The sequence below is a fragment of the Tenrec ecaudatus genome, chromosome 4, assembly GCF_050624435.1.
Source record: "Tenrec ecaudatus isolate mTenEca1 chromosome 4, mTenEca1.hap1, whole genome shotgun sequence".
Taxonomy (NCBI): domain Eukaryota; kingdom Metazoa; phylum Chordata; class Mammalia; order Afrosoricida; family Tenrecidae; genus Tenrec; species Tenrec ecaudatus.
The window spans coordinates 18,246,184-18,271,739 of NC_134533.1; the positions used below are offsets into that span (position 1 = coordinate 18,246,184).

The 25,556-nt window shown below is 38.7% G+C and overlaps 1 protein-coding gene across 1 annotated transcript; it reads left to right on the forward strand.

Moving 5' to 3' along the window:
• Nucleotides 1–16,704: 16,704 nt before the first annotated feature.
• On the forward strand, nucleotides 16,705–17,631 carry LOC142445688 (putative olfactory receptor 2W6). The gene has a single exon (XM_075547625.1). The coding sequence runs from the start codon at nucleotides 16,705–16,707 to the stop codon at nucleotides 17,629–17,631; it is 927 nt and encodes a 308-aa protein (XP_075403740.1).
• The last annotated feature ends 7,925 nt before the right edge of the window (nucleotides 17,632–25,556 follow it).

Here is a 25,556-nt window from a genome sequence, read left to right on the forward strand (position 1 = left end):
GTAAATAAACCTCTATAAAGAAGTTCGGTAGGTTAAAATAGCACTAACCATACCTGACACTGGGTGACATGAGAGTGGAAATTGCGCCGTGAGAGATCTCACACAGCAAGAGGAAACACAGTTGCCATGTGGTGGAAGGGCATTTCTGAAGAAAGAAACAGAGCGTGCTATTCTTTTAAAAATGTTTATTAAAAGATCATTTTATTGGGACCTCTTACAACTCTTCTAACAATCCATATATCAAATGTATCAAGTATATTTGTTTAAATGCTGCCATCATTCTTTTCTAGATCTTTGCTTTCTATTGAGCTCTTGGTATCAGCTTCTCTCGCCAACCCCCTTCTGACCCCTTGATAAATTATATATTATTATTATTTCCGCATCTTACAGTGACCACTGTCTCCCTCCCCTCAAGGTTTCTGTTGTTCGTCCCCCTGGAGGGGTGTGTGTGGCTATGTGTTGAGCATTGTGATCAGTTTCCCCATCCTCCTCTCCTCTCCTCTCCTCACATTCTCTCTACCCTTCTAGTATTGTTATTCCCATTCCTGTTCCTGGATTCTGTGTATCCTGAGCTCTTATTTCTTATCTGTACCTGTGTACATGCTTTGGGCTAGCCCAAAGTGAGAGGCAGCAATGGGGTCATGATAACCGGGGATGAGCAAGCCCCAAAGAACCAGAGAAATAGTGTGTGTTTCACTGGTCCTTTACTACGCCCTGGTTGACTTACCCCTTCCCAGTGAGCCCTCTCTTACGGCATGTCCCATCATCTACAGATGCGCTTTGAGTCTCTGCTCTGACTCCTCTCATTCTAAACAAAATGGGCTTTTTGTTTGTTGGTTTATTTGTTATGGGTCTTCTGATACCTGTTATTTGGTCCAGACTTCACCTCATGATTGCACCGGCTGGTGAGCTTCTTCCTTGTGGGTGGGGAAAGCATCTTATTCTTTTCTTAGGTGCCATCGAGTTGGCTCTGCCCCATAGCCACCCTATGTGCAACAGATCAAAACATTGCTAGCCCTAGCACTGTCCTCACAGCTGTGTGCATGTTTGAGACCATTGGGGTCACTGTGTTCCAACGTGTTGATAGCCTTCATCATTCCCTGCCCTTCCTTTATCAAGCATGGTGTCCTTCTCCAGGGACTGGTCTCCCTTGACAACATAGTCATACAAAGAGTAAGTGGAATGGAATATGGAGAATTGGTTGGCAATTTAACAGAGCTCTCTGAAGTAGAGTATATTTGGAGGAGCAGTAGAGATTAAATTAAATGACATCACAGATCTCTTAAGGCCACACCCAGAATCGTCATGGAGATAATGGCCTAACCTGAATCAGTATTAATATTCTGGTAACTCTGTGGTGCTAAAGGGAAAAGCTTGGTGGTATTTCCAATTGTAGGCAATTCCAGGTGTGCTTAAATCAAATCACATATAGCTGATCTAAAGTATGAATGCATAAAGTGTACCCCAGGATCAGAATATTTACTTGCAATGTTTATAGTCCTACAATAGATGTCTAGTCTACAAGTTCTTGGCGTGTTAAGAGCACTGCTGACCTCACCCTATATGTAGTTCTTAAACCTGAATCAATTGAGCACTTCATGGCCTAGGTCCTCATGGAAATTCCATAAGGGAATACACACAATGACTGGATTAAGTTAGATTTGATTTTCACAAATATAATTCCTAAAAAATTAATAATAATGGAGAGAAGGAAGATAGGAATGATGTGCTTCCAAACCAGGATCTCTACTAGAAAATTTTCATTTAAGAGGGGCCTGCAAAACATCCATGGAAATATTCCATTACTTTTAAATTAAATGTTCCCATGAACTTTTGGAAAGAACTCTCCTTGTATTTCCATGTTTCATAAAAGTTATGTGATAGATATTTTTACCAATTTTATTTTGTTGCTATGGGATTGGTTAATTCAAAATATCGGCTGATTGTATAGAGCAGCGATAGGCTTTGCAAGCAGATTGTGAAGTTAAAACCTCGTACATTATTTCTGCACAGTGTGCTATGAATAGAAAATTTAGACAAAAAGAAGAGGCTTCTCCCTTGATCTGCTTGGATTTATATTCAAATAGTTCAATCTCTGTCAGTCTCATGAATTCATTAGCCCTTCCTCATGTGATTACAAAAGTGATCATTTCTGCTGATCTCCAGAAAATTTCTGTTCAAACTTCCCAATTATTCTAAGCACAGCATTTATTGGGATTTGGCTGTGTGCCAAATCCTCTGCTCAGTATGTAATGTGAATTATTTCATGTAATTTCTCACAATCCTATGGGGAAGGAACTTCTGGTGGAAAAGCTTTTTGTTACGTCATAATTGTAATGCATAGTGGAAGTGTATTTTGTGATTATCATTAATACAAGACAGGGTTCATAAAGGAAAATGTGTCACTGTGGAATACATTTTTCTCTAAGTACCAATTAAAGAATTGTTTCAGAAGATATTCATAGAGAAGTACTAGAGAAGGTTCACCTTGTTTGATGTCTCTTACTATCCCAGGAGACCACCCTTCATCACCAGAAGACATGGGGGGAGGGGCAGGGAGTGGGGGGGACTCCTAGGGAAGCACAGCAACTCCTGAAATTCACAAAGCAAATCAATGAATGTGCAGAGCTCGTTCTAAAACTGTGCCTCTGACTCCACATTTGTGCTCCTCAGAGTTTAACAAATTCTGTGACATAAATCCTTGCTTTGACATAAATCCTTTCCTCCAAGAGTTTGTTTCTTTTCGTCATCTCTTGAAGCAGAGGGACTACAAAGTTCAGACCTCCTAACGTTTACTCTTTCTTGTTCAAACCCCCGGTTCTATCCAGTAAATAATGTAGCTTAGTGAGAGGGGAGCATAGGCAGAAAAGAGACTTCGCATGAGCTTTCCAATGAAGTGGACTATTCAGATGGATCTACACACACGTGCACACGCCAACGCTTGATTTGGAGATAGCCAAGGTTCTGAGATGCCCTCTTCATCGTTGTGGACTAAAAGAAGTTCACATTCAAACTCTGTACCCGGTTGTTCAGCCTGTCTTCATCATATCTTATTTTATTCCATACATTTATCTTTGTTAAAAAATATGCACCTCAATAAGGTCTTCCCAATGATTCTCTGAAGAATTGTGACCCATTGCCCACCTGCCTCTAGGACGTCCTTCTCAGCTTTGTTTCAGCACATTTCTCATCTGCCTTATCATTTTGCTTACTTATTAATTTTCTGACCTGTTCCCACCCACTGGGAGTTCAGGAGGATGTGCTGTTAGTCTGTTTTTCGTTTCCCCTTCTTATTGCTTGAAGTCAATACTTACACATAAAACAGTATCTGTCATGCAGTAGGTGCAGATGTATACAAATCCAAAAATTTAATTCCAACTGTTTTAGTAATAAAATATAAGCCCCAGAGGAATTATGCGTCATTACATGTGACTTGCTGGATCTAGAAATCTCTGACAGGCCTGTGAACTTTGCTAGAATATGCAAGACCAATTGATGGAAACTACTCACCACAAAAACTGATCTCTTATTTTTGTGGGTCAATTATATGGTTAACTCTTTCAAATAAGCAAGCAAACAGAATAATTCACTATTGTTAAGTCAATTCTGACCAAGTTGCACATTTTTACTCTCAGAGTTTTCAGAAATTGTCACAGAATGCTGGTGGAGTAGGAAAATAAAGCTTGATAACTCCTGCCATGTGACATTATGTAAATCATTATTGAATTATTGTGAAAATCAAGAAAAGAAATCTGTTACCAGCAATACCTGAATTACTCAAATAACAAACTTTTCAGGGATACCATGATTCTGATAGTGCAGAATGCAAATAAGCTCATTACAGAATCTTCATTCAATAAAAAAATCTTGATTCCCCAAATTTTGTAGAATCTTGGAATTCCTCATGATTTTATAGCTTGGGGGAATATTTTTTTGTATTGTTAAATGTTATCAAATTGGTTCCAACTCAGAGTATAATTCCAGAAGAGCTAGAGAATTTCTGGCTACTATTATGAAGGAAATCAGCATAGAAGGTCCTGGACAGAGTGGAAGAAACATGGAGGATCTGATTAAAATTATATTAAAAAAATGACCACACTTCCTGCTCTGATGGGGGCTGATGATACTCCATGACTATGGCTCATAAACACCCTTCAAAGTTGGACATGAACCCACACCTGGGAATCAACTCTCAGCCAAACAGTGTTGTTATTTTTTTCACTAGTTTTATTGAGATACAGCATAAATACCATACAATGCAATAGTACGGTTATTTTATGAAGGGTTATGCATTTATCACCTCGATCAACTTAAAAAATCATTTTATTGGGACTCCTACAACTCTTATCACAACCCACCCATCCATCCATTATGTCAAGCACATTTGTACATATGTTGCCATCATTTTTCTCAAAGCGTTTGCCTTCTACTTGAATCCTTGGTATCAGCTCCTCATTTTCCCCCTTCCTTTCCAAACCCCCTCCCCCATGAACACTTGATAATTTATAAATTATTATTACTTTGTCATGTCTTACTCCCTCTGACATCTCCCTTCACCCACTTCTCTGCTGTCTGCCCCGCAGGGAGTGGGTTATATGTAGACCTTTGTAATCTGTTCCCCCTTTCTCCCTCACCTTCCCTCCCGGTATTACCACTCTCACCACTGGTCCTGAGGGGTTCATCTGTCCTGGATTCCATGTGTTTCCAGTTCCTATCTATACCAGTGCACATCCTCCAGTCCAGCTGTATTTATAAGGTAGAATTGGGATCATGTGAGTGGGGGTTGGGGAAGGAGGAAGCATTCAAGAACTAGAGGAAAATTACGTTTCATCATTGCTATACTTAACCCTGAGTGGCTTGTCTCCTCTCCACAGACCTGCAAAAGGGATGGGTTCTGGGTTCCCATGCCCCACTCCCCCTCATTCACAATGCTATGATTTTTTTTTTTTTTTGGTCTTTGAAACCTGATACCTGATCCCTTCAATACCTTGTGATCTAACAGGCTGGTGTGCTTCTTCTAAGTGGGCTATGCTGTTTCTCAGTCAGATGGCCTCTTCTTTATCTTCCAGCCTCTAGGACTTCAGATTCTATATCTTTTGACAGCCAGGTACCATTAGCTTTCTTCACTGCATTTGCTTATGCACCCCCTTTGTCTTCAGTGATCTTGTTGGAGTAGGCTGGTGTGCTTCTTCCATGTGGGCTTTGTTGTTTCTGAGCTAGATCACCACCTGTTTATCTTCAAGCCTTTAAGACCACAGACTCTGTATCTTTTGATAGCCGGGCACCTTCAGCTTTCTTCATCACTTTTGCTTATGTACCCACTTTGTCCTCAGAGATCCAGTCGGTAGAAGCTGGTGTGTTACTTCCATGTGGATTTTATTGTTTCACAGATATATGGATGCTTGTTTATTTTCAGATATTTAAAACTTGATGTTATATCTTTTGGTAGCTGGGCACCATAAGCTTTCTTCATCACATTTGCTTGTGGATTCATTGTCTTCAGCGAATGTGCCAGGAAGGTGAGCATCTCAGACTGCCGAATTGTTAGAACAAAGTGTTCTTGTGTTGAGGGAGTACTTGAGCACGGACCCATTGTCCATCTGTTTCCTTAATATTAAACATATAAATATACGTAAATAGATCTATTTCTGCCTCATCATATGTAAATATATTTATATAGGTATATGCCTGTATTTAGATCTCTATAACTACTCTTTGCCTCCTAGTTCTTTCCTGTTTCTTTGTACTTTCCTCTTGTCCCACTATCATGCTCAGCCTTCATTTGGGTTTTAAGAATTCCTTTTAGGTACATTGCCTTTGATTCAGCCCTGCCAGACTTCTTACACCCTCCTTGCCACTGATTTTGCATCACTTATTGTTCCCTTGTCCCTGGGTTTGTTAACACCCACTTCCTTTCTCCCACCTCCCCTTCTCCCATGTCCCCCTGGAACTATAATTCCATTGTTCTCTCTTCTGGCTTGTTTATCCTTTCTATCCCTTCCAGGTAGACATGCTGTGCAAGACTGAGTACAACAAAGTGACGATAGAATGTAAGACAATAGCGACAACAATAAGAACAACACACAAAAAAAACCCTTATAACTAGTTCAGAGTCTATTTGTTGTCCTTTATGAATGCTTTCCAATTAAGTCTGATGGGGTGCCATGCTCTGGTCCCACATATATCTCTGGGGACTTCATTGCTCTCTTATCCCCGCTGCTCTGCTGCATGCCCACAGAGGCTGGCTTTGGAGTAGTGAACTCAGGGCAGGCATAATTCCCATTGGGTGTCTCTAGTGTTGTCCCCAATGGTTCTATGGGTCAATGAGAATTGTTGTGTCCTGTGGTGATGTCGGCCCTGTAGTTGTCTCTATGCATTGCTGCTCTGAGCAGAAACATTGTCTTCAGGGCTTTGTGAGCCAGGATGTGCTTCACTCTTCTTTTTTTCTTTCTTTACCTTTTCCTCTTGTTGGCTCCTGTGTGCTCTGATCAGACAAGTCCCTCTTCTTGAGCTGTAGCTTCAGTGCTGTCCTCTGAAGTAAATTCTTCTGGGGGGGGGGTGGTCTTGTCCATTTAGTTGGTAATGCGACTGGCCCCTCAGACCTCTCTATCGGTTCCATGCTTCATGTCAGTGTGTTACATTCTTGTCTTGGAGCATTGGGTTGAAGTCTGGTCTATCTTTCCCTGTGGAGACACATCAACACCCTCCCCATGGCTACCCATGTCTTTTTTCCCCCTTCCTTTTTAGTGGGCTCCAATATGTATCCCGTATGTATATCTGAGTTTAGTCTGGCCCTTGCCATATTACAATCAATCAAATTTTAAGCATTTTTGTCCTTTTTGTACCCACTGCTGCTGGTGCTCCATGACCCCATTCCACAGGTACCACAAACACATACTTCCCCTTCTGTGCCCTCAGATAATTATTCATCAAGTTGCTATCTTCATAGATCTACTCATTTTGAATTCTTTATACAAATAAAAACATACAAAACAAAGATGAAATGTTCTTAGTGGGAGATGTTGAGTGAGTTCTGACTCCTAACTCCCCTATGTGCAGTGGAGGAACTCACTAAGCCATCCTCAGTATTGTTGATCTGTGTGAGGCCATTGTTTTAGCCACTGTGTCAATCTGTCTCCTGAACAGTTTTCCTCTTTTTCACAGTCCCTCCATTTTACCAAGAATGATCTTCTTTTCCAGGGATTGGTCTCTCCTGATAACAAGTACAAATCACATGAGCCAGTCTTGCCACCCTTGCTTCTAAGGAGCATTCTGCTGTGCTTCTTCCAGGATAGATACTGTTCTTTGGGGAGTTCATAGTGGTTTCCATATTCTTTGCTAATCTTCTAATTCAAATGCATCATTTTTTTTCTTCGTTATTCAATGTCCAACTTTTCTATACATATGAGGGAATTGAAAATACCATTTCTTGGTTTGGGCAAAGAAACCTTAGACCTCAAAGGAGCATTCTAGCTTCTCAAAAATGTAAAGAGGTCTTATAAATCAGATTTACCCAATGCAATGCATTGTTTGACCTCTTGACTGCTGCCTTCATAAGCACTGATTGTGGATCCAAGGAAAACAAAATCCTTGACAACTTTCATCTTGTCTCCATTTATCATGATGCTACTTATTTTTCCATTTGTGAGAAATTGGGTTTTCTTTTCATTGAGGTATAATTCATCCTGAAATCTGCCATCCTTGATCTTCATCAGCTAGTGCTCCGAGCACTCCTTATTTTCAGCAAGCCAATTGGATAGGACAGGTTGTGAATAAGCTTTCCTCTTATCCTGTGACATTCTTAATTATATATTTCATTTTCTCTGATGATTTGCTCAGCATACCAACTGAGTTAAGCATGGCGAGGGGATAAAACCCTGACGATTAACTTTCCTGTTTAAATTATGCAATGTATCATTGACCCATGTGCAGATTCCACATAAGCATATTGTTCTTGAGTTCCTGTTCTTCTTAGGGCCAGCCAGAAGGTGTTATGCTCCACACAGTTGATTGCCTTTGCATAGTCGATACACATTCTTTTTATGTTCTTTTCTTTCAGTCAAGATCTATCAGACTTTAATAATGATATTCCTTTTTGAGGTCCTCTTTTGAATCATCCTGAATTTTGGGCAGCTCCTTGTCAATGCAATGCTGTAACTGTTCTTGAATCATTTTCAGCAAAATTTTACTTGCATGTGGTATCAATGATACCAGTACCTTTTATTGAGTCACTTGTCTTTGTAATGGGTACAAATATGGATTTCCTCTAGTCAGTTGGCCATGTATCTGTCTTCCAGTTTTCTTGGCATAGATGAATGAGTGCTGCCTGTGCTTCATCAGCTGTTGAAACACTTCAATTGGTATTCCATCAATAGCTGCAGTCTAGATTTTTGGTAAAGCCTTCAATGCAGCTTGGGCTTCTTCCTTCAATACCATTGGTTTTTGATCTTATGCTTCCTCTTGAAATTGTTGAATGTTGTGGTAGTCCAGGTTGACTAGAGAAACAAATTCATTGACATTCATATATGTGTAAGAGAAAACTTCATGTCAAAGAGAAATTATATATTAAGAAAACATCACATCCCAGTCCAGATCAAATCCATAAATTTGATATTAGCTCATATGTCTCATGCCAGTCTCTAAATTCCTCTTCAGACTCACACAATACAGGAAGATTACAGGCCAGTGGATGGACACTCTTGTGCATCCAATGGTGGTGGAAGCATCTCAGTGCTGGCATAGGTCTCCATGTGGCTTCTCCAGCTCCAGGGCTCTGGTTCTATCAGTGTAGCTCCATGTGGCTTGGCAATAGGACTGTCTTGTAGGTAGAGTAGGTGTCCCACCTATAGGGAGGAAGATAGGAGTTCCCAGAATTCTCAGGAAAAGTCCATGCCCGCAGATGGGCCTCATTGGCTATGACCTGATTGACAGGCTAGATTCCACCCCTTGGCAACTTGACAGGAAATTATGTAATTGCTACAAGTGTGGACCAGTTATTTTCATCTTCTTTTGCTGCTTCCTGAATTAAGTATTCTTCCTATAGATTATTTCAATATTGAAACTCCAGACTTTATTTATTTGTTTAGTTCTTTCTGTTTAAGATATATTGAGTGTGTTCTTCCTTTTGGGCTTTCTAACTCTAGGTACTTACACATTTGATTTTAATATTTTACTTTATCTTCTTGAATTGCCCTTTGAAATTTTCCATTTTTGTTTTACATTTCATCTTTTCTTCTATGTGCTTTAGCTATTGTATGATTAGAAGCAAGATTCACAGTCTCTTCTGACATCCAGTTTGATTTTTAACTTATTTTCTGTCTTTTAAAGAAATTTCTGGTCTGTGACATAGTTGGTTTCTGGTCGCATTTTAGCTGCTAATCATTTTTTTTTCTTCTTCATAATTTTTTCCCACTGATGTTATCAATTTGTTTCTATGTATTCCATCTGAAGAAGTCCATGTAAAAAGTTGTTTTGCGCTCTTGATCCATGGTATCTGTGAAGAAATTATTGGTCTTGCAAAATTCTGTATGCCATCCCAGAGATGGTGTTAGGAAGGTGAGCACCTCAGAATACCAGGTTATTAGAACAAAGTGTTCTTTCATTAAGTGTGTACTCGAGTAGAGACCCAAATACCCATCTGACAACTTAATACTTAACATTTAAAATATAGGTACATAGTCCTGTACTTTTATTGTTATACATTAAATATTTATATATGTGCATATCAGGCTTTGTTTCGATCACAAAGATTAACTATTATTTTTTCTCTTTGTTTACAAATTTTGTCTTCTAATCATCAATAATGACCAAAGCAACTTGGTTGCTTGCTTGATCAATTGCATACTAAAGAGATTGGTTGGCTATTTCAGCTTCTTTGTTTCTAGCTTTCATGGTTGGTGTGCAAATCTTAATAATAGTTGTATTCACTGGATTTTCTTGAATCCAGATACATATAATCTTCATATAATCCATTATACTTTGAGACAGATCTCGAAATGTGCTTTTTTAAACATTTTATTAGGGGCTCATACAGCTCTTATCACAATCCATACATATACTAATGCAATGCCATTCCTCTTGATTGCTTTATTCCCAGCAGAGCAAACCATCTGGCTTTCTCATTCAAAATGGTCAATATCAGTCCATTTCAGCTTAATTAATGCAGCATTTCCTCAGTTATATTTTAAGGGCCTTTCCATCTAAAGGCACATCTTCTGGCACTGTATCTGACCATGTCCTGCTGCTCTTCATGAGGTTCTCAGCATCTGAGTGTCCTACTTCTATTCTCCTGGTTTTCATTGGGTAATTACTCAACAGTAGGCAGCTTCTTCCTTCCACTCTTAGTCTGGAAGCTCTCCTGAAACCTGTTCAGTTTGGACAACTCTCATGACATTTGAAATACCAGTGACACAGTCTCCAGCATCACATCACCACACAAGCCACCACAGCATCATAAGCTGACCAACAAGCAGTGGCAGCCAAATAATACAGGGGCCTATATCACAAATAATAACATCCACGAGGAATCTATTCCTTAGCATGTTCCATCATAGGAGATCAAAGGGGCATTTTTTTTTTGCCTAAAATTATGCTCTGAAGGCGGGGGTGGGTAGGAAAGAAGAGCTAATGGAAATAGAAGTCCAAGGAGGAAGCGGGAAGTGTACCATCACATTGAGGCAACCACAATTAATGCAATTAAACAAAAGGTGTTTAAAATATATGCCTTGTTGAACAATACATAGTATGTTAATTGGACCACAAATTTGCTTTATAACCCATCACCAAACCACAATAAATACTTCCCTCCTTCAAACCCCCAAAACTCATATAAAACAAAGTTGGGCCAATTTCATTTATGAGACTCAGAATGATGCTGTTTAGAGAGAGCTGATTCCAATGTAATCTTTGTATCCAGTCACACTTTTACCTCATATTCCATATTAGGTTTTGTAGAATCTAAGTAAAAGCCTATTTTTGTAGTTGTATATGCTAACATGCATTTGGACGGTCGTTAGGGTTTCTGAGGTTGTAAACCCTTCTGAGTGCGGACATCCTAACCTTGCTCCACAGAAGCAGATGGTGGCTTTGAAACATTGACTTTTCAGTGAGGAGCCCAGTCTAGAACCCTCCTGGGTAGGCTGGATATCTTGCACCTCCTCCTCTCAGTCATGGCTGTGCTGCTGCCTGCTTCAGGAGCTTGCCTCTTGGGGTTCTATCTATTTAATTTTGGTCAGTGGAGGAAGGAATTGAGAGGAATAAGTAGTAGGCATGATTCTTGAGCAGTTCCACCCCTCCGGGCTCAGCAAGGGTTTCATTTACCCCAGGAAATGCTTGTAACTTGTTTACTGCTCAATTTATTACATTTATGAACTAAACTTAAAGTACAACTTCTTTAGTTTCTGCATATGTTTACTATTGATTAGACATGTTTCCTTAGGCATTAATGCTGCAATTGAATATTCAATACAACTGAATCTTCAATAAATTAATGACAAAACATTTCACATCCAATGGTGACACAATATGTTGCTAAATGCAACATGTCTATTTAAAATATCACTATCACAGAATTCATTATTTTCTTCATTATGTCTACACTTAATATTGTAACCTTCCAAGATCAATGATGTACTTGTTTTTAAAGTTCCTATTTTTTTAGTGATAATATTTCTAAATTTCCCTACAGTGGAGGTAACCTTACAAGATAAAAACAAGTAGGACTATCCTCTCCATTCCAACATTAATGTGATGCTCTGGACTCTGAGATACTGTTTCCTCTTTGGGGACTGGAATAGGTCTTTTCCTAAATGTAAATGAAACAGCACAAACATCTCAAGTGGTTGATTTCTTTTTTATAGTAGGCTTTCCATGCCAAGATGAAATTTTATGACCAGTATTTGGACAGTTTTAGATTTCTTTGCAACTCTTTTCCTTTATGGTGATTTACTTTCAAGCTCCTTTGGTCAATATCAAGGAAACCTTATTTATATTATTATTATATTAAAACATAGGAATTTCACAAAGCTAATTCAATTATAGAACTTTATTTTAATTTAAAGTGTTTATCCAGGTTCTTCATTTATTAAACCAGATGTTTCGGGATTTACTATAAAAGAAATCAAACAATATGCACCTTTTCTCTGTTTTCTATATAGGAGATTAGGTTTGTGCGATTTATTGCTAGCACTGCACGTTGTTATGATTTGTTTATTCTCCATGTGTCTACTATTCCATTTTAGGATATACCACAATGTTTATACCCACTCTACTTTTCATGGCCATTTAGTAAGCTCTGAGCTTTAATGTTTTAGGAAATATCCATTTGCGTTTGTACAGATCTTTTTTTTAAAGAAAATTTATTGTGAATTGGGTGAAAGTTTCTGCCCAGCAGATTGTCAGTTTTACAATGAATAATTCACAGACATCTTTTTTCATCTCAACCATAACAATCTCCTCAATGTAGCATCACTTTGTCCCACTCCTGTCTGTGTTTCCTATTTGATGAAATTGTGAGTACCTAATAGAATAGGTGGGCTACTCATTTCAGTAATATTGCTTACTATTATACCCTCATTGCTGATTTTATGAATTCTCCATACTCTACCTGCACACCAGCATTATTTTTTATCTTTATTTTAATCATGCAGGTGCATATGTAAAGGTTTTGCATTACTATTTCAGGATCATATAATTTTGTCCTTACTCTTTCCGTTTCTATCCTCATTTTCATCATCACCAGTGTTAGGCAATACATAAGGTTGAGGTCAAAGTGGTTACCTTGCAAGCCAGGACACATTGAAATAATGGAAAAGGCTCATTCGACAAACAAATCAACCAGGAACTCCTCAGAACAAATAATTACCTTTTAATTACTGATCTGGGACATTATCCCTCAAGAATGTGAGAATCAGACTATGTCCTTAAAATGGGAAAACTCTTATGATTCACCATGTATGCATGCACTTCCTTTTTAAGAAATCTGTAAGAGGATTATAGCACTAACTCATTGACACAAATTGTAGAAAGAGGTTTATTTTATCTCCCTGGAAGTTGTATTTTTGGACATGACCCTACTATCTGTCTTGACCTTTCTAAGCTCTCCTTTGCATGCCTATGTGGAGAGGCGAGGATGAGGCAGATTATTTCCATGTCTGACTTATAGAATTCAGGTATGTTTTGGCTTCTATGCCCTCATTCATAGTAGGCTACTTAGATGTAAAAAAGAAACAAACAAGTAAAGGTAGTAACATAAAATTAGCCATTATTCAAGTAAAAGATGATTTGGAGCTGGGAAGACTTAAACACAAATTATGACTCTGTTAAGTCGTTGAACTTAGAGAAATATATATAGCCTCTCTAATCTTCAGCTTATTGTTTAAAATGGGTGCACATATATTTTGGGAGTGGTGAAGATACATTTTGCTGTCTGTAGAGTCCACAGGAAAATATTTGAAATATAATAACGAATTCTAATAGGTAGCAATTAATACCATTTTTGTTTGTGAATTTTGTTTTTGTCCATCGAAAGAAGTTTGTTGATAGAAAAGGCAAGGGGATTGGTTTCTATTTATCATCAATAATTGCTAGTTTTTTAATGGTGCTTCCCAGGATGCGGTTCTTGTCTCAGGACATAGCTTTCTGGAGCTCTGGCTCTCATGTTTTCCTCCTTTTCTCCTCTGCTTTATGAAAATGACATCCCAATTATGTATTCAAGAGGAATGTATAGCAGATCTACCCCTGAGGGTAAATCATCATCTGTAAGCACTGTATGTGATACCTTTATTTTAACCATTGCTAGTTCCTTTCCTGGCTATAATTTCCATAACCTCCCGATCGATTCATTAGTAGGACAGTATTGGGCTCCTTACAATTCTTAGTTAATTAGGTGGTGAGTAGGACTGTGGTGCTATTTTTCTTCTTCTTCAGGCTTCTTGATTGTTAAAATAATTGCTTAAGAGTAGAGTACACTCATTGATGCTAATCAATGAAAAGAAATCAGAAAGTTGGCCATGCCAAATGTACACAGGAATTCTATGAGTTTGTGTAGGCTTTAAGTACTTCTATCACATGTAGATGTCAAATATGATCAAAATGATGTCTTACAGTCTTTCTTCCACTGACGGAGAACAAGTATGTTTCTAGTGAGAGTCAAGTTGGTGGCAGTATGTTTTCTTTAATTTGGTTTGTACTGGAGATGCTCAATGTATGGGTTCAAGAGACAAAATCATTGCAAAAGTTTCCCTTTTATTCCTCGTTTAATTAAGGAGACCCAACTCGCTGTTAGGTAGTAGGAATGGAATCAGGCTTTAATCTTGAAAAACTACAATTGAATGGGCTCTAGCTGGTTTTTAGCCACCGTGGTCATCAAGTGACTGACAATGCTCTTTCAAGTGACTCTGTATTCAGAAGGCTGAAGGATGATGCCTTCTATCGAATCATCAAAATACCAATTTTAGAACCTGATCAAAATGCAGATGTTGATGTGCAAAATCATATATATGTATATATACACATAGATATTGGGATGAAATTTATTATTTGGGATGGTCTTATTGTCTTATAGAAAACATTACATATATAGGTTCTTGAACGTATATATGTATCTCCAATATTTCCTTAAGTGGTTTTGTAAAAAGGTCATTTTTACATTATCTTGAAGTTTTAATCTATGATTAAATGTGATCAGGTTAATTTCTGCTCTGTTCACTTAAGGAGCTTCCAATCAAGATCAAATCTCCTAATGATCATAGTTAACACATGGTTGCTCTATACGCCTAACTTTATTTTATGTGCTTTAGATGTGCTGCTTCATTTAACATGTTCCTCCATCTTCCTGCTAAGGAAGATGGTACAAGGTAGATGGTACCTTTTGTCCTCATCCTACAGGTGAGTAAAATAATGAGGTGAAATATGGCAGGCATAGAAAGGCAGAAAAACTTCTTAGCTAGTAAGAGGTACAGTCAATCTTCTGATTGTCCTTTTATTTCTGTTATGAAGCTGTCAACAGAGGAGCTAATTGTCTGTGGCATTTTTATCAGTAGAATTATTCCTAAGAATCACCACATTGTTTCTTATTTACAGCAGCGCTGCCTACCTGCTGTTTGCAAACCTTGATGAAGAGCTTATAACATGGGCCGCCCCTTGGCTTGCCTACAACTCTCGATGAATACCCAACTTCTCTCTTCTCTTTCCAACTCCATCTTTTTCTTGGCTCTGGACCTCAAATTTAAGGGGTCTAGTTTACCCACTCACAGGAATAGTTGATTCCAGAAATTTTCATTTAAATCAAACACAAGAAACCATACTACATGCTAGTGCATAGTTCATGACCTGAAACTTCTTATTTCCTATTGGTTCTATGTATTGAAATATCTGTTATGTATGCCAGTGTATACACAGAATTTTGTACATATTATGTAGTAAAAAAGGTATTTGAAAGGAAGAAAATGTGGTCACTAAAAAGAATAAAGGAGTGGACCACCAAAGGGAATAAAGAGATGGTAACTTCTTACTATTATACTTTTGTCAGCTTTTAAGATTTGTCTTGATACCTTATCTTTCGATGTGGCTATTTTAAATATGCTACAGAATAGAATTTACATAAACTAACACACTACTGTATGTGAACTATTCATAAATAGGAACAGAGTAAGTTCAAAAGGAGTTCTCAGGGAAGAAATGTCTTCAGGAATAATATTTATTAATAATATTTCCTCTTCATTAATCATGTTTCCCTAACATGACATTCTTAAGGAAGTGAATTTGGGCCAGGTAATTGTCACTTTTTCAAATGCTGTTGGAATTATCAAAAAATAGTTACCTTTTGTAGATTACTTCTTGTGTGTAAAGGAACACTGATGCTGCTGCTAGGTAAGCATTGGGCTGCTAACTGCATGGTCGGCAGTTCAAACCCACCAGACATTCAATGGGAATGAGATGTGGTTATCTGCTCCCATAGAGCTCCACAGCTTTGGAAACCCTACATATGAGCCTGGATTGACTCCGTGGCTGGTCTGACATTGTCTTAAATGGTCTGTGTTATTTCATTTAATCATAATTAGTTCTATCTTTATATTCATTTTACAATTAAAAATAAAACCATGCTGGATCCTATACCATGAAGGCAACGAAGATGGTAGACTGCAGTCATTGTCTCCCTGACTGTTTTTGTGGTTGGTCTCCATAGTCTTTGACCTGTAGGGCCCCCAAGCTCTGAAAGTTGCATCAGAATGATAGAGAAGCCGCACAGGCATCTTGCCTGACTTTCCTTTGGGGCTTGTGGAGCTCACATGGGAAAATGCCCACCATGGCTCGGTTAGAAGTAGAACAAAATCAGGATCCGACATTACTGAAGGAGACCGGTTGTCAGGTTCTGAAGAACAAATAAGCTTTGGAAATGCAATGACTGTGAACTCCCCACCCCCTAAACAACAACAGCAACAACAACAACAAAACATGCCACTTGAGAAAAGACAAACCTATCTGCTTAACTCTACTCAGTATTGTGGTTCGCCTCCCAAGCCAGAAGAAACACCTTCCCTGGGAATAACATTCAGATGGTCAAGATATTCTAGCAGATGAAGACATGGCCTTGCTTTCTCACTGAGGTTTTGAGTTGTCAGCTCTGTGACATATACGGTGTTTGATTGTTTCTTCACATGGGTGGAGGGTACTTTGAGAGGAAGGTTCATTTGAAATAGAAATATGACAGAATCAAACTTCACCGTGACAGAATTTGTATTCCTGGGGCTCTCATCTCAGCCAGAGATACGGCTTATCCTTTTTATTGTGTTCTTATTCTTCTATTTATTAACGGTGACTGGGAATATCATCATCATCACGATTATCCGGGTAGAACCCCATCTCCACACCCCCATGTATTTCTTTCTCACCAATTTATCCTTCCTGGACATTTGCTACACATCCACCAACGTGCCACAGATGCTATACAACATGGTGGGGAAGAAGACCATCTCGTTCTCTGGCTGCGCTACTCAGATGTACTTCTCCCTCTCCTTCGGGATGATTGAATGTGTTCTCTTAGGTGTCATGGCTTACGACAGATATGTAGCAATTTGCCATCCTCTTCATTACACTCTCATTATGGACCAAAACACCTGTGTCCAACTGGCAGCCATTTCTTGGTCCAGCAGCTTCCTGAGTTCCATGGTTATCAATCTTCTCACCTTGAGTCTGCCCTACTGTGGACCCAATATCCTGAATCACTTTTTCTGTGAGGTCCCTTCTGTCCTGCGATTGGCTTGCACAGACACCTCACTGACTGAGTTGGTTGTTTTCGTCTTCAGTATCATCATTGTCTTCATTCCTCTTCTCCTCATCGTGGTTTCCTATGTCAGGATCCTTCAATCTGTCCTCAGGATGGGGTCAGCTGCAGGGAGGCAAAAGGCACTGTCCACGTGTGCCTCCCATCTGACAGTGGTGGCCCTATTCTACGGAACTGCCATCTTCATGTACATGAGACCTCAGTCAAAGTCCTCACGGGCAGGGGGTAAGATCATTGCTGTGTTTTACACTGTGATCACGCCCATGCTCAATCCCTTGATCTACAGCCTAAGGAACCAAGATGTAAAAAAGGCTTTCAGGAGAGCTATCGCAAAACAGAGGATCTGAGAGCTGCCAATGGAACACGGAGATGAACAGCTGACCTAAGGCCACTGCATTCTGACTCTGAAATGATGGAGTAAAACATTGTAGGAATAAAGGCACACGTAAATCTAAATGTAAGCTAAGCAGGACACAAATATTTCTAAGGACAGGCTGCAATTGTAAAGTGTGAACAAATCTACATTTAAAAAACAAAACTGCCGTCGCTAAGTCTATTCCAACTTATAGTGACTCTACATAGAGTTTTAGAAATTAATTCTTTCTGAGGGCATACAGTCATCTCTCTTCTATGGAGTGGCTGGTGCTTTGGGCCTGCCAGTCTTCCAGTTAGCATCCCACCCACAGTGACTTCAGGGCTCCTCGAACAAGCTCTGTTGCTGAATGATAGCTCTGTTCTTACTCATTGAGACAACGTGGTTCTCTAATGTGATAGACCATCTGAAATTGTATTTTAATCACAATAAAAGATCACATTCCTACTTTAAGGATCTAAGCCACTTTGACATAGGAAAGCAGTCTCAATTTTCAATGTCAGTGCAGATTTAGATAAAGGGACTTTTGATGCAACATGTCACGTTTTTTCTAATCTTGTAGCTTAGAGGAAACAAAACATCATGTTGGTTATGTGGTAAGACCTAATGGCGACCCCTGTATGGAGCTGTCCTTTGCAATGAATTTATCATAAAATGCTTTATTTATGTTCACCTAAACCCTGCCTTACCCCAAATCCTAGGATAACTCTACCTCTTTCTTTATTTGGTGGGTCATTCTGTTGTTCTGCTGGGGTGTGATCTTTGCAATACATCAATAAATATGATTTTATTTGTTTCTTGATGTATGTCAGTGATTGTATGGGAAAAGATAACAATTATCAAGAACAAGTTATCCCAGCCATAGATTAATTAATTGATAGATTCATTTACTCATCAAACATTATTGAATGCTTATTGTTATTAAAAACAATAGAAACATTTTCTGCTTTCAAACATGTGTATATCAGACACACATGTAACAAATGTATAACATCTAGAATATTCATACAAAATATTTATAGTGTAAAAATAAATATATACACATTTGTTGACAAGTTTCGATAACTACCATAAAGCAATTATCTCCATGGTTCCATGATAGACAATAATAGATAAAGTATTCTCTGTGAAGTCATAAACATATACAAGTGTGTGTGTGTGTATGTTAATTGAAAGTAAATTGGATAATATCACAAATTCATGAAAATAAATGTTTCAGTTCTTTTGAGCTTTTATTCCAGGAGTATATTTGAAAGGAATGATTAGAAACTAGAGAGAATTAAGGGCATGGCCAGATATAGTTTAGTATTAATAACTCAGAGGAGCCGTGATGGCATAGCACAGGGCTGCTAACCACAAGGCCAGCAGTTTGAAGCCACCAGCTCCTCTGAGGGAGAAAGATGAGGTTTTCCACCCCATAATGATTCAGTCTCAGAAACCCACAGGGGCAGTTCTGTAATGTCCTAAACGTCTCCTATCAGTCAGAATCAACTCGATGACAGTGCATATTAATAACTTGGGGTGGAAGTTTTAAAAAGTCTCTGATTGATAGGGCTTTCACTTAGAAATAAACTGTTTCAAAAATATTTCTTATATGTTGATGCTACAACAAATAATGCAATTGACCTTTTGGAGATTCTCAATTACTAAAACGCAACATTGTCTTCCACTTAAAATAAAGGCTGCATGGCATCAGGAAATGATGCAGCTCACTGAGATAGGTAATATCACATATTTGAAATTTATTTGTAAAGAAAAGGAAACAGCAATAAATCAAACATTCAAAGTCATTACACAAAAATTTTATTCTGTATGTTTGTCTTATACAAAGTGCTTGATACACTTTAAACTTAATACACGAATTCATGTTCAATACCCCGAACCCTCTTGTTCTCAACTTATCTCAATGCTATCAGGTCAATTCCGACGCCTAGCAACACTATACGACAGGATAGAACTGCCCTTGTGGGTTTCTGAGACTGAGATTGTAAACTGTTTGTGAGTGTAGAAAGCACATCTTTCTCTCATGAAGTAGCTAGTATATTGAGTTTTGAATTAAGATTAGAAGCATATAATAAGTACCAATTTTCTTGGAAATTTACATAAGCCAAAAATAACATTTCAAAATCTCCTAATTATTAGTTAGTAAGGAAAAATTATGATTAATTGGCTGAATATGCATCAATAAAATCCCTTTTTAAGAAAATATACAAAATGTTTAAAGATATACACAAACCAAAGCTAATCTTAGCTCAAGAAAATTACCAACTCATCCTACTTCCTAAATTAGAAAAATGAGTCAATGAATTCCATCATCAACGTGTATGTTTCTAAAAAACAATTTGTTATTAATGCCAATTTATTGATCTAAGCAGTTAACTTTTAACTAGGCCATTTCGATTAGAAGATTTAATGTTGGGTGAACTTAGAAAAATAAAGTAAACCAAATGGACCAGTCCCTTCTCAGGCCTCATCTAGACGTCTTCAAGCAAGTGGTCTTTCCTTTCCAGTCTTTGTTTCCGTTAGCATAAGGAAAAGGTCATCGTAAAGACAGGGAGATGGTAGTTATATGTCTTATGATTCTGGATGGAACAACATTGGGAGCAGACAATGATTCCATGGCTAACACGGGAGGAAAATCATTAGCCCTTCAATACACCAAATATCAAATTGAACAATTTTCTTCTTACATTTGTTTGGAACTCTGGCCAAAAAATATAATAGCCAGCAAATATAATAGTAGTTAAGTGCCTGGCTTCTTTCAAAATAAAGTCTCCAATTCACTGTCATTGAGTCAATTCTGACTCACAGATACTCTATGAACAGAGTAGCATTGCCCCTGTTGGTTTCTGAGGCTATATATTTTTGTAAGAGCAGAAAGCCTCATCTTTCTTCTTTATAACTGCTTTTGAGTTTGAACTGTTGACCATGTGATTTTCAGTCCAATGACCACTATGCCATCAGAGCTTCGAAAAATTTTATCAAAATAATTAGGGAATGAATTATTATCATAAACTACATATCATGGATGCCTAATTGATCACATTTATTGTATCTTTTGAGAATCAAATTTAGAGTAAAAAGAATAAAGCTAAAATTTAAACAAATTTAAATATCTGTCAATTTGGAAGAAGTCATTTATTTTCTATGGACATCAATCCCTTTATTTATTTAATAAGACAATTGCCGGTTTATCTCTAAGTATTTGGTAAGCATACAAAAACAGAAATATTCAAGAATCATTCACAAAATGATTTTATTGTTGAATCTGGGGGTAAAGAGGAATGGGTGAAATAATATCAGAAAAGTGGTTTAGAGCTCTAAATACCAGGCAGACTTTAGCACTGAATTGTAGAAAAGGTAAAACAATGGAACATTTAAGAATCTTGTTGTTGGTGCTGCCAAATCTAACTTGTGTACTCAGGTGAACAGAGTAGAATATTCACAGAAGTAGATAACCAGCTCTTTCTGCTTACTGGCTTTGTTTAAACCACCAACCTTTTGGTTAGCCACCTTTGCTTAATTAATATGCCATCAGGGTTCTTTTAAGAAATCTTAACTAAAAAAAAATCAAAGCCAGGATAATTACAGGTATCCTTCCTGTAGTCGTAATATTGTGTCAACTTGAGGGTATTGAGAGTGAAGGAATGGCATCTAGCTTGTCAATCAGCTCACAGCCCTATGATGCTTCCTTGTGGGAATGCCTTCTCCTGAGAATTCTGGGAACTTCCTCTCTCTCTGTCTTTCTGTTCCTGTTGACAAGTCACTTGGATAGCTGCCGGAGGCCTGCCAGAACCCTGAAGATGAGTCCACCACCATTGGATCCACAAGACTTTGCATCTACCAGCTGGTGATCTTCCTGTATTTTGCATCACTTTATAGGACTGTGTGCTTATGAAGAAGGATCTCTGGACTAGTATTGGACTTAGGGACTAATATGAGACTTATGGACTTGACCTGGAATGGGCTGGGGTGTTTTCTTCATATACAATTGTTCTTTGATTAAAAGCTCTCTCTCACACTTATGTGAGTGTCTCTGCATTTGTTTCTCTAGTCAAGCTGATCTAACACGCTCCCTAAGGCAAAGACTGAAGGTGAGTGTTTCAGCTTAAATTCCTTTCCTGGTAGAAGCCTGGGCATAGCACTAAGAATAAAAATATGTCCCTCAAGTCTCAAAGAAAGTCCACCATCTAATATCACTGTGCCTGGTTCCCAGCCTCCTTGACTTTGGTTAATTTGGCTTCCTTACTCTGTCCTTCCCTAGTGTGTCTACAGTTCATTTTATTTTCTATCCCACAATTCTAAGATCATCCAAATGTCTCCTTCACTACACTTTGCCTGGCTTTCCAAGGGGACATGCCCTCTTTCTAGTGTGCATTTCCACAACACATCACCAGTGCTTGTCTGGTGCAGTGGTTTTCTATTTCTCTTAGAACACAGGGCATTTATATTTAACACCTGTCTATGCAAATGTAAACTCTGTGGGATCAGGGACCACACACACACACACACACACACACACACACACACACGTATTCATTGAACCAGGTTTAAATACAGATTGCTTTAAAACATCCTCTCATGTAACTTGGGTGTGTAAGAAGCAGAATTGTTTAATTCTTAGTGATCTCTTCTTAATCTCTGCTGCATTCATTTTTGCCTTCCTTAGCCTTAGCACATCATTTACCCACTCTTTGTTGACAGAAGAAAACACTATTAACTGTGCTTTCTTTTCCCGGTCTTCTATTATATTGAGAATTATTTATGTGCTTACTTTGGGAAAATAATTACTTTGCTGTTGAGAATATTCACAGCAAAACACACATCAAATGGAAAGTTCTGCATATACAACTTAATGGCTTTGATGATATTGTTCAGTGGTGAGACCGTTCTCAACATCTTTTTCTGCTGAGTTGTTTCCCTTTATTACTCTAAAAACACTGTCCCCTAAGCTTCCTGTCCAATGGTGCCAGTTGCCGTTGTCAGCCTGACCTCATACAAACAAACAATCAAAGAAACTCATTGCCATTGAGTGAATTCATACTTTTTAAAAGAGCATAAAGCTGAAGGCAGGCATTTTTAAAAAATATATTTTTTATTGGGGGCTCATCCAGTTCTTATCACAAACCATACAGACATCCATTTTGTCAAGCACATTTGTACATTTGTTGCCATAATCATTTTCAAAACATTTTCTTTCTACTTGAGCCCTTGGTATCAGCTCCTCATCGTCCCCCCCTACTTACCTCCCCAATGAAACCTTGATAATTTATAAATTATTATTATTTCTTCATGTCATACACTGATCGCTATCTCCTTTCATCCACTTTTCTGTTGTCCCTTTCCCTGGGAGGAGGTTATATGTAGATCATTGTGATTAGTCCCCCCTTTCTTCTCCCACCGACCCCTTCCCCTCCTAGTATCACTACTCTCATTATTGTTCCTGAGGGGTGTATAGGCAGGTATTTATTAAACTGTGCTTGTTAGGTGTTTGGCGGTAGCTCTGACTGAGACTGACACTGTGTACAAGCGAAATCGACAGTGCCTGGTCCTGTCTCATGCTCACAACTATTGCTCGGCTTGAGTTCATTACTACAGCCACCTATCAAAACACTTTGTTGAGGATTTTCTTTTCGTTGACTCTCTACTAAAGGATACATGGTGGTGCTGCAGGTTAAGCACTGGGCTGCTAACTCTCGTTGGGAGAAAGATAAGTCTGTTTTTGTAAAAATTTATAGCTTTTGAAGCCCCATGGAACAGTTCTGCTCTGTCTTACAGGAACGGTATGCAGAATTAACTGGGTGGTAGTGGGGCTAGTTTACCAAGCATGAAATTCTTCCTTAAGAACTGCTCTTTCCTGACAACATGTGTGAGGTATGTGAGACAAAATTTCACCATCTGTTGTGCTTCTTGCAGTACAGATTTGTTCCTTCTCCTGGTAGTCCGTGCTATGTTTAATATTCTTCATCAATATCATAATTCCAGGGCATCAATTTTTGTATTTTATGGTTTATTTTAATTTTTTCCTATTTTTTGTTTTATCTCTTCTGATCAGTATTCTTCTTCAGACTCTCTGACCAAAATGGTCAGTAATGGAAGATGGGCGCCATTCCTGTTCTTCTGGTCTCAGAGAAAAGGAAGTCTTACTTCATGGAAGTGATTATTCACACATTTCGCATCCACCTTCTATTCTTGACTCTTCTTCCTTTGTTGAGCATGGAAAGAGAGATGAATTGCTGGGCCTTGGATGGTTGTTTGAAAACCTTTGATGTCCTCAGAACTACAAAATAAATTAGAAGGTAGAAGAGAAGCACCAACTGTGTCATTTTAGCAATTAACTAGAATGTCCATGGAACTCCGATTCTAAATCTCCAAACCAAGAATCAAAATTCCATGAGATTTTTGGTTGTACATAAGTAGACCCAGCAGTTTATTAGTTGACCTATAAATGAACAAATATGAAGTGATATCTATTCAATATATTTATGCTACAGACACTTTATAGAATTAATTGACAATCCTTGAAAAAGAATAAAGGTTTATTTTTATTTCACAGTTAAAGAAACTGAGAAATCCTCCCCCTTCATCTGCTCCCGTGTGCTCTGATCAGGTATGTCCTCTTCCGGAACTGTAGATTCAGTACCGTCCTTTGAAATAAGTTCTTCTGAGGGGTGGGGCAGGTGTCCACTTAATAGTTGGGATTGGGGCTGGCCCCCCAGAACCCTCCACTGGTTCCCTACTCCACACCGGCATGTTGCATTCATGTCTTGGAGCACTGGGTTGAAGTCTGGTCCCTCTTTCCTTGTGGAGATATAAGCAATACCCTCCCCTTGGGTGGGTTAATGCCCTGTGCCCCCCCCACCCTTTTCTTTTTTATTATTGTTATTTTTTTCCTTTCCCCACCTCCTTTTTAGTTGTCTGCCATGTGTATCCCTGTATTTGGTCTGGTCCCTGCCATATCTGATCAGAACAAATGGGAGCAGATGAAGGGGGAGGATGACAGAGTGGAACACATCCTAGCCCACCAGGCTGTGAGGTCGATGTTCCCAATTAGAGCAGCCAGTCGACAGAGAGGACCACATGGTTGGCCTCACTAGGAGACATGATGCCCCTCACTGACCCATAGCCCTATATGGGACAACACCAGATACACAGTGTGGTAATTGCACCCAATCGGATCCCAAGGCACCGAGGCAAAAAATTAAGAGCGTGCGACAGAATAGCAAGGGAATGGAGCGGCAAAGTCCACAGGAAATGCTGAGGGTGTACTTAGGGGTCAGGGCATGGTGCCCCAAGAGACTGGACTGAAAAACACTCCTACAGGTCAAAAACAATCCATGAACTAACTACAAACTTTTCTTTCTTGTTGTGTTTTGTTTTGTCATTGGTTTGTTGTTGTTGTTTTGTTGTATATTGTTGCTTGGCTTTGCTCTGTCTTGTTTTCGTGTATGTTATTATCTCCGCAGGTCTGTCTAAATAAGATAGGCTGGATGAACAATCGGAGGAGAAATCAGCAGGACCGACAGTTCTGAGGGAACATGGAAGAAGGGGAGGTGGGAGGAAAGGAAGTGGTGTTAATAAACCAAGGGACAAGGGAACAACAAGTGATCCAAATCGGTGGTGAGGAGGGTGTGGGAGGCCTGGTTGGGCATGATCAAGGGCAATGTAACTAAGAGGAATTGCTGAAACCCTGGTGGGGACTGAGCATGATAGTGGGACAGGAGGGAAGTCAAAGGAAGTAGAGGAAAGAGCTGGGAAGCAAAGGGCATTTATAGAGGTCTAGATAAAGACATGTACATATTAAAATATATTTATATATGAGGATGGGGAAATAGATTTATGTGCATATATTTATAGGTTTAGTATTAAGGTAGCAGATGGACATTGGGCCTCCACTGA